The 17521-nt window shown below is 39.9% G+C and overlaps 1 protein-coding gene across 1 annotated transcript in view; it reads right to left on the bottom strand.

The window, feature by feature from the left end:
* Positions 1-1707: 1707 nt before the first annotated feature.
* LOC134675530 (protein transport protein Sec24C-like) overlaps positions 1708-17521 on the bottom strand; it is a 28337-nt gene continuing 12523 nt past the window's right edge. Inside the window, 12 exon segments of the mRNA XM_063533795.1 lie at positions 1708-5185; positions 5188-5254; positions 8191-8384; positions 9339-9524; positions 9868-10062; positions 10637-10849; positions 11480-11648; positions 12779-12939; positions 13458-13605; positions 14465-14650; positions 15385-15474; positions 16397-16510. Coding sequence (XP_063389865.1) covers positions 4959-5185; positions 5188-5254; positions 8191-8384; positions 9339-9524; positions 9868-10062; positions 10637-10849; positions 11480-11648; positions 12779-12939; positions 13458-13605; positions 14465-14650; positions 15385-15474; positions 16397-16510 — 1950 coding nt within the window. The 3' untranslated portion in view covers positions 1708-4958.

Raw genomic sequence — 17521 nt, forward strand, 5'->3', positions numbered from 1 at the left:
AGGGTTAAATGTCCCAATAATTGACACATCATCATCATCATCATCTCAGCCATAAGACGTCCACTACTGAACATAGGCCTCCCCCTTGTGGGGGGTGAATGCCATAATCGCCACGCTTGGCAGGCGGGTTGGCGATCGCAGTCGAGTACACCGAATTTGAGGGACGCTGCTGCCCGTCCACCGGTGGCCTTGGACGTAGTTTAAGGACATACCCGGGTCCAATAATTGACACATTCAACCCTAATTCCTTGCAATAGGTTGAGAGACGACACACACGTGTCCAACACAGGTGTAAACTCTGATAGCCTGTCAAGATAATAATTGTTAGAAAATTGTTGTCTACCTACTTTATGATAAAAAAAAACCAGACAAGTGCGAGTCGGACTCGCCCACCGAGGGTTCCGTACTTTTTATTATTTGTTGTTATAGAGGCAACAGAAATACATAATCTTTGAAAATTTCAACTGTCTAGCCACACCCCGGACACTGGCGATAAAATGTATGAAACAAACGCGTTCCTACGCACAGATTGTGTGCGTAAGCTCGTGTAGGTAAACGCGTACCATGCTTGTGTGAGTGAGATAAGACGTGTGAGGGTTCTCGCCAGTTTGTTGTCAAGTTCGATGACCTCAATTACTCAAAACTCATTGCGCGAATTAGGAAGAAATAAGAATCGTATTATGTTGTAAGGTGGGTATCTAAGCTCAATTTATACAATAGTTTCCTATTTTGAATCAGTATAAACAAAGTAACGAAAATTTTGTAAGGAAATTCAGGCCACCAACATATTACGTAAGTTGTAAACATGATTTTTTGTTCATATAGGTATTGTACTGGTTTCAGTGTGATCTCATAGGTTTTGTAAATATTTGTTTAATATTTGAATATTTTACGTGGCCTCCGCTCTGCGCACCGCGTCGTCGCGTCCTTGCCAGCCGGTAACTGTGAGGTAACCGAGAGCGGGTGGGCGGCACTTTCAACGGGAGGCAGGGAGTGTCCATACTGTACGTTAGTACTCTTTATTATACTGTGGTCTAGCTATCACGGTTCGTGAGATACAGCCCGGTGACAGACGGACGGACAGCGGAGTCTTAGTAGTAGGGTCCCGTTTTACCCTTGGGACGGAATCCTAAAAAATAAGCAGTAGATTGTTTCACCTAACTTGGATTTGTGCGAACATTATTTTAAGATAGTAAGTACGTAGAATACAATCCGTTTTTAATTTGAATTTATTTCCCTTCCTCACCCGTTTCAGGCTCGTGATGGCACCAACCGCGTGGGACCATTATAACACAGTTTAATCTTGCACCTATATGAATGCTACGGACGCACACCTGTCGTCATGTTTTTATGACTTTTTAAATCAATAATTTGGCTTGTTATGTTACTGTCTTCTTACAGTTAATATGGTCAGCGCAATGTAATAACTAGTATTAGACAGTTATGAATTGACCCTTATTTAAATGAAGCTAAGATCCACCGTTTAACTAATAATACTCATACTCACTCATACTAGCCTTAACTTCTTATATATATTTGACTCAGTTCATAATTGTCGCATAGGAGTTGTTACGTTGTGCCGACTATATCTGGTCCCCTATTATAAAAAAACTATTTTGTAAGAAACAATAATAAATATATAATACCTCCATCAAATTGAAAGTAAATGTTTGTTAATTTATGCATCTTTTGAAAATAAAAACCATGTAATATAAAAATTGTTTATTGAATACCTATTTAATCTTAAGTAATTGAATATAATTTCAATAATACATAGAAATAATAAACAAATTTAATTTCACGCTAAACTATAACAAAAAATAGTAAAGTAACTTGTTTTTATATTTTATGTGAATCGTCAATCTATAGAAAACAACTTACTTTCTATTTTTGCTGACTAAACAGAACTATGTTTACGATCTAGCATTATATTACAAGTGGAAGAATTGCCATGTCACTACGAATCGAATCTAATCTGTTAACTCCTGGTTAACTCAAAACAGCCGCATTGACGCATACGTGTCGTCATTGGCATTGAGCACAGGGAAGGCTGTAAATGGATTTTTAATACATAATTACAATATCCTACAATAGTATTAAATATCTTTTAATATTACCACGTGTTTGCCTTCCCTATATTAACATACAGGCGAATAACACAAAGAGCGGCTAAGGTGTTACCAAATATCCGAACCTAACTAGCCTTTATTAACAAGACGGTGCATGTTCAGATATTATTGAGCACCTTGGCCGCTCTGTTATAATAAATCAAAACAATAACAATTAATGCCAATAATTTATTTACACGGTTGTGCTCGTAAACGATTATAATTTCTATAATTTTAACAAAAATTTATAACATAAAATAGACATGGATGATGGAATATTATACATAATCCTAGCTATGATGGAGTAACGGGTGGTTACATGAATACATTTGTGACGTCCCACGGGTAAAGGCACCTTATGGCGGTTGGCGCTTACGCTATTATTAACGCCGCTCCAATATTATTGCGGCGCTATGCGACGTAAGCGCCAGCCGCCATAAGGTACCTTTTGCCGTGGAACGTCACATTTTTTTTGACAAATAACTAGTTATTCGTATTTACCGGCCGTTATTTTAGAATTCAAATAACTTGGTTCAAATTAGCGGTATTTTAAGATTTAACGAAAATCAAGTTCACGATTTAACCTTTACGACGCCGTGTCAAACACAAAAGCTGTCACTCGGACGCCACGTCACCGAAATGTCAAAACTGAAATTGAACTTTATGCATATGCACGTAGGTCTATGTTGCTCTGTGGTCTGTGACCGATTAATCGGTCTTTGGCGTTGAACCTGCGGTGCGGATATATCGGTCACTGGCGTCCAAAACTGAGTAAACATATAAAGTTAGGCCAAGCTAACTCTGCAACCATCGATAAAAAGTATGTTACAATACCACAGAATAAGTATTTTATAGTCTTGATGCTTGTGGGATGATATGGGATATAGGGATGTTTCCTGTACTTAATAGTTATTTGTTTTACAAGGGGGCAAAGTTGTTGTTTAACCGCTCGTGCTAATATTGATACCCGAGCAAGCGAAAGATTCCAAAATTGAATCCAAATTGGTTCGAAAAATGGAATCTTGAGCGTTGTGAGGGTTTCAAAGCACGAGGGTTAAACAAAATTTGCCCCCGAGTGAAACACAAAATTTTTCACCACACCAACCCGAAGCAAATATTAAATGTAATATCAAACAAAATCAAACCAAATCAAATCCAAATGAATGTTATTAAATATTTATCATCCAAAATCATCATTTAAAAGTCAATTCTACCAGCAAACATAAGAAAACAACTCAAAATTTGCATTTGATTACTTTGCCTCACATGTGGATAAAATGCAACTTTGCTATTCGTTTTTGAAGTGCAAAGTAATTCTTTCCGAGCTGGTGTGGTGAAAAATAAATTATTTCAAACCGTGCACGAAATAAAGCACCCGATAATTATTAGAAAAACATAGCAGTTATTTTTAAACACAATTTGTATAATAAATCGGATTGAAATATAAAAAGTAGGTGAATTTACCGTGACGTCACTACATTTGCCAAACATTTGTCTCGCCGCGAGAGCTACACCGTCTTTTTCTAACTGTATTAATTAAAGAGGGCCGGGTAGTCTATCTCGCGGCGAGACACTGTCGCGCCAATCTTGTGCTAGATCGCTGCAAAGTTAGCTTGGTCCAACTCTAAATACCCTTACATGTGTGACACTCAAATACACTCACAGAATAGAAAATTGAAAATAACTTAAGTTACTTGTTAAATCGTTATTAATGATGACGCATACTGTCGTGTATGTTTATCGTGAATGAACGAATATTTTCACTTCAGATAACTTCCCATTCATTCAATGTACAAATATTTCAAAATACAGGGTGTTTGGTACATCGTTTGCCAAATTAAAACGGCAGATAGGTTGAGTCATTTGCTATCTTCTCATGCCTAGAAATTTTTAATTTGGCGCACATTTTTTTTTCACTTCTATGCCAGTTTTTCGTAGATTTCAAATTTTCACTTGCGTAGTAGTAAAAAAAAATTTATTTATTTAGGTATGAAAAAAACATGGCCTATTTTGTTTTTCTAGGCATGCGAACATAGCATATGACTCAACCTATCTGCCGTTTTAATTTGGCAAACGATGTACCAAACACCCTGTATAACAAATAACCAAGTCTTATTCGGATTTACAATGTCAATCGCGCGATAAACCCTAACCATTTAGACTGTCAGGGACGGTAATAATGTTGATGTTACTTCGGCTTTGGATTTCAACTATGACAATTGCTATTATTGTTTTAACAAAGTTCTTTCGGGTTTGTCGGCACCTAACGTCATAGACTAGGAATCCTCTAGACGGAGTTTAGAGCAATTATGTCATGCAACCGATGCTGTCAAAAATGCGGGGGTGCGCGGGACGAGCTGAGCCAAGTCCCGTGCCGTGATTGGTCCGTTCAAACGACGAACGAGTTCACGGACGTCACACAAATACACTTTCGACTCGAACATGGAGTAAAATTACCGTATGCGTGGCAGCGGGGGTAGCGCGACTATGCTCAGTCTGGAGGATGTTTTGTCTATGCCTAACGTATACGAAACGACAAAATTGCCACTCACGAAACGTTGTCGTGATGCTCATGGTGCGCATATTATTAACTCGGCTTTAAAATCACAAATTGGCATGTTTCCAGGCCTTTTTAAAATGCGACCTAGCCAGTCTTGTCCTGACAATGCAATATACGATTTCAAGCTAACACGGCCATTTTCATAACTACTATTAAGACCTAGATTTATACCATGCATTTTTTTAGTTTCAAATATGTTAAAAATATAATTTTTACACGGAAAAAGTAATATACATGGTAAATATCGTGTATTTAGTAATAGTTACAATGATTAATTCCTTCAGCGCCAATCACGACACGCTGTCGTCAAGTAGCAGGCCTTTGATACATATGGATTTTAATATGCACCTAGTAAGGTGACAATTGTAGATTGAAATCGAAAGCGCACCATAAGGACCTTTACCCGCCGCGTGCGTACGCGCTATCAAGCGCGTTAATAGTACAAATGCTATAGCAACGCGCGGATCTCCTTGTGGATGTGGCAGAGAAAGTCCACGTAGGACGAGGATCCGTCCACGCCGCGGTCCTCGACCAGGAAGTGTCGGAGGACGGTCTCCAGCTTGTCGTGTTGGCGCATCACGGTTAGCTGCAACAAAATGGGTTTATTAGCCTTTTGACTAGAGATGCAACGGATAGTTGTTTGGCCGGATACCGGATATTATACCGCATGTGTCCTCTTATCTCCACCCTGGTGGAGAGGCAGCCTAAAGAGCTTTCCACGGGTAATTATAAGATTTTTTGCTTAAGGTTTAGAGAAATTTAGATTTTTCCTAATTAGAATAACGAACATTATCTATTCTACAAGAAGAAAATGAAATCCCTATTTTTTTATTAATTACCGCTACTTTTCAATGGAATTAACGTAATGTAAATCGAAAATATTAGGTATTAAAAATAACACTTTATCTGCTAGTCTAGGAGAATCGATAGTGCTCGTCATTTTAAGCTGAAAAACCTAAACTTTCTTTACGTATCCCTGGTGTTTTAAAATACGATGTAGTTAAAAATGATATTTCTCTCATAAAAAAACAATATATGCATGATGATTAATAGGTGTTAAATATAATGGGTGTTAAATATAATGAGTGTTAAATATAATGGGTGTTAAATGTGTTAAGACAAATCAAATAGCAGAAAATACAAAACAAAGTCAGTTATGTTTGTAAATTCTCACACACGTTAAGATGATACAAAATACAGAAAAAACTGGAACTCCACTGGAACAAACAAATTGCGAAAATATTTAACTCTCATAACGAAAACACTCGATCACCGAAAACCTGTAAAAGCGAAAACAACAGGAAAACCTTTTTAGGTTTTTAACCAGCAAAGCTTAAAAGCAGATAAATCTTGGAAAATAATGTTTAACGTCACCTTAATACAAGTAACTACTAACGACGATAGGCGTTCTTGGCGCTGTGGACAGGACTAGTCACGACGATATGCATTATTGGCGTCCAGACGACAAGACCGCTTCCGCCACGATGCGATGGGTACCATGGCTGAAGGCTATCCCACTCCCTCCACCAATAAAAAATCAAATCCCTTTCAACTCACACGCTGTTGAAACCGCTGCTTTTAAAAGCCCAAAAACAATAGCTTGTACAAGTATTATCACAGTTTGTTATCACAGAGGCTATAATGCAATATTGAGCAAGTTGACGCGCAAAATGCTTGGTTAAAGCGAAACGACAACGTGTCGTGATTAGCGCTGAATCAGTTATAAAAACTATTTAAACAGTTTTAATACTTCCACAAGCCTCCCAACGCGACGTACTGTCTAAATGAGGTCTTTAACACGGCGATGCGTCTCCATAAGCAGCTCCAAGTACGACGCAGAGCCGTCCAGCCCGCGATCCTCGGCCAGCTGACGACGGAACAACGCTTCCCGCTTGTCGAACTGATGGACGATCTCCAGCTGATGCGGGGAAAAAAGTTAGGCGTGCATGCAAATGACAAAAAACGGAAACTTACTTAACCCTTTTTAGGGTTCCGTAGCCAAATGGCAAAAAACAGAACCCTTATAGATTCGTCATGTCTGTCTGTCTGTCTGTCTGTCCGTCCGTATGTCACAGCCACTTTGTTCCGAAACTATAAGCACTATACTGTTGAAACTTGGTAAGTAGATGTATTCTGTGAACCGCATTAAGATTTTCATACAAAAATAGAAAAAAAACAATAAATTTTTAGGGTTCCCCATACATAGAACTGAAACTCAAAACTTTTTTTTTCGTCAAACCCATACGTGTGGGGTATCTATGGATAGGTCTTCAAAAATGATATTGAGGTTTCTAATATCATTTTCTTCTAAACTGAATAGTTTACGCGAGAGACACTTCCAAAGTGGTAAAATGTGTGTCGTCCCCCCCCCCCCCCCAGTAACTTCTAAAATAAGAGTATGATAAAACTAAAAAAAATATATGATGTACATTACCATGCAAACTTCCACCGAAAATTAGTTTGAACAAGATTTGGTAAGTAGTTTTTTTTTAATACGTCATAAACCGTAAACCGCATTTTTATTATGTTACTTGCTGTTACGGAACCCTTCATGGGCGAGTCCGACTCGCACTTGGCCGCTTTTTTTATTTAGAACACAAACAGTCATAATAAACATATTACATATGCTGTACACAATGTACAGAAACTGAGAGGTGATACAAACAGACCTGGAGGTGATACAAACACAATATTAATAAAATAAAATGGTAGGTAAGAACAACGTAGTAATTTAAAAATACATAACTAAGCATACAATCTCAAGGAACAATGAAAACGGCACGCTTAGATATTATACGGCAAAAATTACCGGATCTATATCGCAGTTCTAACCCAGTTCTAACCTAACCTAACCCACTTTTGTGACAGCAAGTTAACCATTTTTCAGAACCTTACATTATGGAAAATAATTGTTATGACAGTTGATCGTTAGGGCATGTGCCCATTAGGACAAACCAGTTAGGGCAAGTGACTTTAGGACAAACGTTGTTAGGGATTCAGACACCCAAAATTACCAACCTATAAAATCATCTTTTTGTATTTATGGAGAATTTTTAGGACTTCAGACAGGAATAGTGTATGATGAGGCTTGAAACTTGTAGTTTTTTAATTTGGTCCGTTAAGGGTTAAAGGCCGAGCCACACCGGCTTGCGTGTGCGTGATGTGCGCGTGTGCGTGCGCTAAAATGTTGGAGCCGCACGCGTACACGTCACGCAAGCGGTGTGCCATCTCTCATAAGGATCTGTATACTACAACGTCGCACGCGCACGTGCACGTCACGCACACGCAGCCGGTGTGCACAGGCCTTAAGAGTGTAAAGCCAGGAAATAAGAAGGGAAGAAAAGATATGGCGCGCCGCGTGAAACTTTAGTCGTGCAGACATGCAACATGCTAACGTGCTAAGTCAATAAACCATGCATTTACTCGTATCTTACCCAACGGTTGCTTGTCAGCAGTTCCGAACACTGGCTTCATTAACAATTTAAGTCTTATTGCCTTGAGATAAGTATCTATGTAACTTACCCTCATGGCCTTTCTTCTTGATCTGGTCGCATCTTCTAACACGCCCCTCACGGCGACGCTGAGCGGATTGTCCAGCTCAGGCAACGTGCATACTCGAGTGTCGATCTGTTGAGGGGAAGCCACATCGAAGACGTCTCGTACGAAGTCGAGCGGGGCTTGCGAGCCGACCCAGATTAGCATGTGGACGCCGTTTTCTGAAAAAAAAAAGATAAAATGTTGGGTGCCAGTGACGACAGGTTGTCGTTATTTATTGAAATTTAATCTAGGCCAATGACATTTTTTTTGTAATAATAATAATGCGGATAATAATGCTGAACCTGCCGCTGACGTGATATTAGGAGACTGTAAGTCTACAATATTAGTAAATACAATTGTATCTAATTTAACAATACGAGATTGTTTGTTTCTAAATAAAAATAATTATGAAGTATATTTTTCACCTCGGCAGCTCGAACAAGGGCTACTTTGCTTCTTAAAAACAGTGAGCAAAATGCGATTTTGCTCACTGAGTGAGACAAAATGACTGAGCAAAATCGTATTTTGCTCACTGAGTGAGACAAAATGTCATTCAAGTGACCTTTATAGTCAAATGTCATTTCAACATGCGGGGTCTAATACAAGTTCGATATACTTGGGTTCTATTATCTCTGTCCCTCTAGGTATGTTCTCACTGCTTAGGGTGAAAATTTTTGTGTACTACACGAGATCAAAGTTATTTACATCTCGTGCGCTTTTGAATCCCTTACTACGCTCAAGAATATAAATTATAGAATCTTTCGCTTGCACGGGACTCAAAATAAGCACTCGGATAAATATCAAACTTTGATCTCTTGTTGTACAAATAACTATTGAAAGCGAGGTTTGAGCCCGGAGTTTGAGCCTGAGAAATATTGATGGAGTGGAGTGGAGGAGGCTTGGGTACGTGTACACGACGGACGTCGACACGTCCGCGGTTAGAGTGCGGTACACGCTTAGTTACTCACCTAATAGATACACTCCCTGGTCGTTTATCTTGTCCATGGAAGCCCTGAGCGGCGTGAGTGCGGGCTCCTCCGCGAGGCGGTGCAGCGGCAGCAGGCGCGGGTACGTGTACACGACGGACGTGGACACGTCCGCGGTTAGAGTGCGGCACACGCTTAGTTACTCACCTAATAGATACACTCCCTGGTCGTTCATCTTGTCCATGGAAGCCCTGAGCGGCGTGAGTGCGGGCTCCTCCGCGAGGCGGTGCAGCGGCAGCAGGCGCGGGTACGTGTACACGACGGACGTCGACACGTCCGCGGTTAGAGTGCGGTATATCGCGCACGATTTGTCGTCGCAGGTTATGTCCGTGCCTGAGAAAAAAAATACAGTTAATGATAATGTAGCATAATTAACAGAGCACACCGGCAACTCCCACGCTGGACTGCGAAGCGCACTGTCTCCTGTAGGCGAGGGGCTTTGACGAGGGAAGGTTTACCTTAGTTACTTACAAGGTATTACACCGTATGGCATTATAGTCTGGGGACGTTTTTCTAAATATTACCTCCTATTAATGCGCCCCATGGCAGATCGCAGCTTAGTATAGAGCTTAAGTGAAATAAATAATAATATTGTAGGTTTATATTGGTTGTTTCAAGCTTATTACGCCGTATGGCATTATATTTTGGGGATATTTTCCGTTTTTTTGTGTCTTACCTGCTCCTAGTGCGTCCGATCGTAGAACACAGCTAGTATACAGCGGTAGCAGCTTCATACTCTCCGGCAGCACTAGCTGCCCAGCGCTGGACGGCGAGGCACAATGTCTTCTGTAGGCCGCGAGCGACTTGGCGCAGCGAGCGGCCAGGCCTTCGCGGATTTGGCGGGGGGTGTGTTCTCTCAGCGCCCAGACGGCTGGAAGAAATATTTAAGGTTAATAGAATCGAATGCCTGGTAGCATTAAGTTTGCCTTTTGTACACTAAGTTATTTCTTTTGTGCAGTAAAAAATAAAATTTTGTTTGTAAAAAAAGTTCAATATTCGCATCAGACACCGTAATAGTGGGATGAAACGACCGAACGCGACAGACAACGGAAGGTTGTATGTCAGTTAGATTCGGTTCGTATGTGTTAATGCTATCATGTATGCCAAATAAGGTCAGATATTAAACATACCTGCTGCTAGAAAAAAAAACATAATAAAAAAATTAAGGTTTAATTTAAATTCAATTATGTTCATAATTTAACCACAATTACGAGTATACCATCCTTCTAACTTTACTTACATCCGACTTCACCTTGCTAACTATACAAACCAAGCTTATGCTTAAGCAATAAAGATTTTTCTATTTCGGCAAATTAGTTATCAAAGCGATTAATACGCGTATTACGCGTTTTTTTATTCTGCGGTGTGTGTATAATAGAGCATATTTATATACTCCTCTTTCTAACACTATCTGTTAGAGAGACACAGGTTATAAAACTAGTCACCTTGTTTAGTAAGGAAGTTGAGCGTCGTATCAAGCTCCATGCTCCGATATACATCTGCGAGCTGCGGCGCCGCTCCTAGCGCCAGGTTGAGCACCCTCAATCTCCTCTGGCCGCTTCGGTGTGTGTATAGTAGAGCAGCCTGTATATATACTCCGTCTTCTCCTGTTAGTTTGTCGTCATGTTTGATTTCAACGCCGATCGCTTTGTCCGCGTCTGAGAATACAAAACATAATATTCATAAATTATTTCTTTTACAATCAAAATATCCATGAACATATTATAAGTATAAGTAAGGGGTAGACCTCGGCGGACTTTCTCTGATCAGATCGGGGAAATCCTGAAGAAAGCTAGGTCAAGAGCACCCTAAACCGGCGAGCATGTATGAGGAATGTTATGAATGTGAAGGAAGCGAAAGAGGTATGTCAGGATCGAAGCAAGTGGAAATCCGTGGTCTCTGCCTACCCCTCCGGGAAATAGGCGTGATTATATGTATGTATGTATGTATCTATGTATGTATGTTTGTATTATAAGTATAACGTTTTAATATTTTGTGTTCTACATTGTATCCATATTAGACACTGAGTTAACGGTTTAACCCCCGGTTAGTGGGATGGTGCAAGTGGCGCCAAGTCTGACAGATGGATTTACCTTTGTTTGAGATTAAGGCCCACTTGCACCATTCCACTAACCCGGGGTTAAGCGGTTAAACTGTTAACCTAGTGTCAAATTGTATGGCTAACCATGGCAACTCTTGGTTTAACCGGTTAACCCCGGGTTAGTGGAATGGTGCAAGTGGGCCTAAGCGACTCATATCTAGAGATTGTAGTTAAGTGTTACACTTACCAATGGCAGCCAGTTCGACATCAGTAGTATTAGACATAAAGAAGTGTCCATAGAAGTCAGTAGCGCGGACGCCGGTGGAGGTGCGCACGCGCATTACTGCGTCGTGCGCCGTCGGACGGGACACCACACGGATCACGTCAGACACTATTCTGGGACCGTCTAAGTCCGCCTGTGAACAAAATTAACATTACACAGTGGCAAAAAAATAACTGCATTCCCGTTGCCAGGGAGGTTTTGGGATTCATCTGAGCAACTTTTACTATGGGACCAACCCCGAAATGATCTAGACACGTAAAACGCTAACCTGGAAGTAAGTATACTTGTGTAGCTCTCCCCCAGTTAGTCTGGACAGCTGTCCAATAGTAGCGCAGTCCACATACGCGTTGTTACATATAAACAGTTCTACCGCCACACCAGCTTCAGAACAGAGCTCGCCTAGCTCGTTGCAGAAGTAGCTGAGCGGGCAAGGCACTCAAAATGATCTAGACACGTAAGACACTAACCTGGAAGTATGTGTACTTGTGTAGCTCTCCCCCAGTTAGCCTGGACAGTTGTCCAATAGTAGCGCAGTCCACATACGCGTTGTTGCATATAAACAGTTCTACCGCCACACCAGCTTCAGAACAGAGCTCGCCTAGCTGATTGCAGAAGTAGCTGAGCGGGCAAGGCGCTCAAAATGATCTAGACACGTAAGACACTAACCTGGAAGTATGTGTACTTGTGTAGCTCTCCCCCAGTTAGCCTGGACAGTTGTCCAATAGTAGCGCAGTCGATGTACGCGTTGTTGCATATAAACAGTTCTACCGCCACACCAGCTTCAGAACAGAGCTCGCCTAGCTCGTTGCAGAAGTAGCTGAGCGGGCAAGGCACTCAAAATGATCTAGACACGTAAGACACTAACCTGGAAGTATGTGTACTTGTGTAGCTCTCCCCCAGTTAGCCTGGACAGTTGTCCAATAGTAGCGCAGTCCACATACGCGTTGTTGCATATAAACAGTTCTACCGCCACACCAGCTTCAGAACAGAGCTCGCCTAGCTGATTGCAGAAGTAGCTGAGCGGGCAAGGCGCTCAAAATGATCTAGACACGTAAGACACTAACCTGGAAGTATGTGTACTTGTGTAGCTCTCCCCCAGTTAGCCTGGACAGTTGTCCAATAGTAGCGCAGTCGATGTACGCGTTGTTGCATATAAACAGTTCTACCGCGACGCCGGCTTGAGAACAGAGCTGGCCTAGCTCGTTGCAGAAGTAGCTGAGCGGGCAAGGCGCTCAAAATGATCTAGACACGTAAGACACTAACCTGGAAGTATGTGTACTTGTGTAGCTCTCCCCCAGTTAGTCTGGACAGTTGTCCAATAGTAGCGCAGTCGACGTACGCGTTGTTACATATAAACAGTTCTACCGCGACGCCGGCTTGAGAACAGAGCTGGCCTAGCTCGTTGTATGCTGTCGTTTGCGGTGCTGGAAATTAAGCTTTATGTTAGAGGATGAAGGTCGAGATTTAAAAGGTAGCGAATTTAGAAGATGCTTTAGAATTATTAAAGGAAAAAATGGAAAAATTTACGCTTCCGGCAGGACTTGAACCAATTGAGTTACGAAAGCCTACCAGAAACTCGCGAATCTTTCCATTCCTTCCTTTGTGTATACACGCCTTTGGGGTGGCGTATAGCGACATCTACCGAAAGACGATTACATCTTTTAAGCCTTTATAAGGCAAAGGGAATATATTTCCCACCTGGTTTTGAACTTTATTTCATAGTGATTAGGATTCAATTTTGCATAATTCCTGACACCCTTATTCCTTATAAAGGGTTAATGGCACCGGAGTCTCAAGTTGAATTAAGAATTCACCAGTAATAATGTCAATGGGTTGAAATCCTGCCGGAAGCGTACATTTATAATTTTTTTACTTTAATATAAAATTTGGACATTTAAATCCAATTTGTTTAACATTTAAATGTAGCCTCTAAAACACTTACAAGTAATCTGCTTCTCTTTATCCGTGCCTAGTAGTTTCCTATCCTCCCTGTTGATAAGTTTGCCCGGCGCATTGTAACTGGGCAAAGTTGTGTGGAACACCAGCAGTTGACCTGATGTGTCCGCCGCTTTTAGCGCTTCGTATCCCGCCTGCAGAGAAACAGAAATTGAGATTGAGTAATGTTGCAAAATATCGTGGGCAAAGTTGTATCCAACACGAGCCTTGTATCCCCGGCTACAGAAAAATAGCAGTTACTGAGATTGGGCAAAGTTGAAATGATGTGGTAAAATTGCCAAAAATATAATGTAGGTGGGCAAAGTTGCGAAGAGATGAGATATTAGCGCCTGACGAAGCTGCCTTTAGCGCTTTGTAATTCGAAATATGTGACACGCTCTTATGGTTCTACAAATAAGATCAGGTCAGATATTTTTGCTGCCTTCGTTGTGTGATAATATTGCAGGTGATCTGTACACGTGAGGTTGGGACTAATAAGCTAATAAAGCCAGCATCGCTTTCGCATCGAAATCGCCGGACGGCATTTATCGTACTCTAGGTAGTAGGTACGTCGGGCAAATGCACATGTGACATAATGTGTGTGTGTGTGTGTGTGTTCGAATTTAAGCTGTTGTGAGACATACTAATTATTCAATGTGTGTGTGTTGTTTTATGAATTTGAGATTCTTTTTATTTCTATTTGTGCGTATGTATAATATGGACTATTTGTCTAAAATAAACGTTTACAATTACAATAGTGGGAAAAATTGAGACACTAGAACACTTAAGGCGTATCCAGATTAGTTAATTTTTCGCCAATCTAATTCAATTGCCCGATCGAATCAGGAGGTGCGGACTCAAATACCAATTTGGCTCGCCGAATTCAATTTAGAGGGCTCTAATATCACCATAAATCTAAAATTGGAGATTGACGCCAATTTCATTTCTGATCGAATCGACCGATTTGATCAGTCCCGTCTGGATACCACTTTATACTATAAGCAAGCAACGCACCTGCACGGCTGGCAGCAATATCGTCTCCGTCTCCTTGTTGTCAGCAAACATGTTGGGCAGTTGCTGCAACAGTGCTTGTAACACCACCCCGCTTTCCTCTGGCGTCACGAGGAACCCTTCCAGTAAGGGTACGAACATGTCCGCCACATCGCCCACGGACATCATTTGGGGCTGTGCTAGGGAGCCCTGAAAACAAAAATGTGCTTAAAACTTTACGGACCTGATTTAGTTCAATTATCTTTTATCCTTTTCTTAAAAATACATAAGTCAAAATGACTAACACATATAAGTGAAAGAATAAGGATCAAAGTCAAATGGCGTTCTAACAGTTTTAATCTTCTGTCGAAAGATGGCAGTAAATTTACAGTGGCTACATAATTTACTTTGACAATCCGCCTCTATACACTCTATTCTCTTTGGCATAATGTACAGGGACATCTACATCACCTGTCAAATACGAAGAATATTATTTTTTATTCTTATACCTCTTCTACTATAATTATAATTTATTATATTTATTTAGATAACTAGGATCCATTGGGGTTAGGTACATAGTGACTTAAAATCTATTGTTAATATTTAAAATACTATATAAATAAGTTTTAGGGTTTCTATTATGTTGTAAAAATGTTATTAAATAAATTTAAATGCACAATACATAAAAACAATAAAATTTAAAGTCACAATAAATAGAATCAATTACTTAAAATAAACATTTACACTATTAACTATTATCCATGATCATTAACTTTAATTTGTTTGTGCATGGGAGAAGCACGCTTCTCTACAAACACGTTTAGAACTATAGGTCTTCATTTATAATGTAATTTATTTTTTTGTGAAGTATTTTCGTGCATAAACTTGGAAAAAGTTGCCATGCGAGGGCAAAGTTGTCAATGGGCAAAGTTGCAACAACTTACCTTGATATTGTAGAAGTGGACGGTGGAGCTGTAGGTGATGAAGCCGAGGCGGGTCCAGCTTTTACCCGTTTGCTCGTCTTTGGGTATCGCCTGTGAAAAACAAGCTATTATAAGCCTAAATGCTATGAAATACGGTCGAGAATCTGTACAATCTCGCAGTGGTTCCCAAAGTTGACTGGGCTGCGACCCACCTTACAAAAACTGCCAAATTCGGGACCCACCTCTTGGCCGTCTTAAAAAGGCGACATAAAATATGTATTATTGGTAAGGCACTGGTCCCACCGCGAGCTAGTAAGCTATGAGCTATCGGCTATAAACACGAACAAAAGATAAGCACTCCCGTGTAAATAAAAGAGACACGGCGATATTTTATAGTTACTCGCCCAGCGGTGAGCTATAAATATCGCTGTGTCTCTTTTATTTACACGGGAGTGCTTATCTTTTGTTCGTGTTTATAGCCGATAGCTCATAGCTTACTAGCTCGCGGTGGGACCAGTGCCTAACGCTCAGATTCCCTAGTAGTTTCAGGGGCTACTAAATATTCGATCGCGACCCACCAATGGGTCGCGACCCATAGTTTGGGAAATGCTGATTTAACGTATTTTAAAATCCTAGAAGATTGTTTAAAAATAGGCTGCCTAAACTTCAATACATCATTTATCAATACTTTTCTTTAAAATTGGAAAAGCCAGGTACTTACTGTCCTATAATTATTATGAATAAATGATGATGGTGGGAGTGAGGAGATTAATAGTTGAAGTTTTAGCTATATTCTAAAACTACAACAATTAATCCGATTAATCCATTTTATAAATTAATTTATTCTAAAATAAAATCTTAAAGACATTTTATTCGAATTCGCGATATAATCGCGAGCGTATAGTTCAGATTAAATCTAAAATAGCCTTATTATTACTATGTATATTAAATTATATGGCGTTACGCCGTTCTGCACATGATTCGAATTCCAATTAAAAGTTTCAAGTCACAGTAAACATTGTAATAACAGTACCTCAATAATCTCCTGTATGTTCTCGCAGATGGTGTGAACGAGGCCGCTCTTGATAGCATTGTAGGATACGTCAATTAAAAACACTATGGCGGGCGGGTTTGGCAGTGTGTTATTCTGAAATAAAACGATCAAATTATAAAAAAGTTGATTACTTATTTAAAACGTTAAGATAGGAACGGTGCCATCCTAAAAATGGACTATATAATACTGACTATTTAGTCCATTTTTAGCTGGTTTCCAAAGATGGACTATATAAAAACCCTGTATTAAAAAAACACGCCTAATGAACCATCATATTAGAGTGTTGCTACATAGGCCAAGCAATAAGAAGATATAGAGGGAAATGCTAGGAACAGAATTTTTGACTCCGTAACTTTGTTTGGACTAGTTAGGAGGTGAACATATCAAAAGTCCCCGGCCGTAACCCCGGTGCTGGGGGGTAGAGGGGGGAAAGAAGGTCAAATTTTTCGGTTTTTCATTGATATCTTGGAAACTTTGCGTCTTAGCGACATGACTACTAAGACAAACCGAAAGCTGATAAAATTAGTTACAAGTTTTATCCAGTCAAGTTTTTCGATATCTTGAATAGTTTTTGAGATACCCGCTCTTGAAAGTTTATTTAGGGATTTTAATTAAAGTTACGGAGTCAAAAACTGTGTTCCTAGCATTTCCCTCTACAACGTTTTTTGAACATTCATTTCCTGACCTAAAAAGACGCAAATCTTAATACTTCTGAAAGACACAGAAAAATGTAAGTGTCATACCAAAACTATCGGCAATTCATCTTGTGATTAGGATCATTTTCAGATTCAGGACATAATTTAATAAAATTACAGTACCGGTCAAAAGTTTAAGTTCACTCTGCGAAATAAGGTTATCATATTTAATTATGTTCAAATATAGAATATGTTTTGAATTTCAAACGTTTAATTGTTTCCACTACTACCAAATAACAATAAAAATACCTCTTGGAGGAATCGTTTTATGTTATTCGGAAAATTTGATCCATTTAATATTTTTGTTCCGTGTTTCCTATGAGATTTCGTGAAGTTAGAAATCATTTAAAATGGGTCGCAAAGCCGATTTTAGTGTCGAAACTCGTGCTGTTATTGTAACTCTGTCAAA

This window comes from Cydia fagiglandana, chromosome 22 (genome assembly GCF_963556715.1).
Source record: "Cydia fagiglandana chromosome 22, ilCydFagi1.1, whole genome shotgun sequence".
Classification (NCBI taxonomy): domain Eukaryota; kingdom Metazoa; phylum Arthropoda; class Insecta; order Lepidoptera; family Tortricidae; genus Cydia; species Cydia fagiglandana.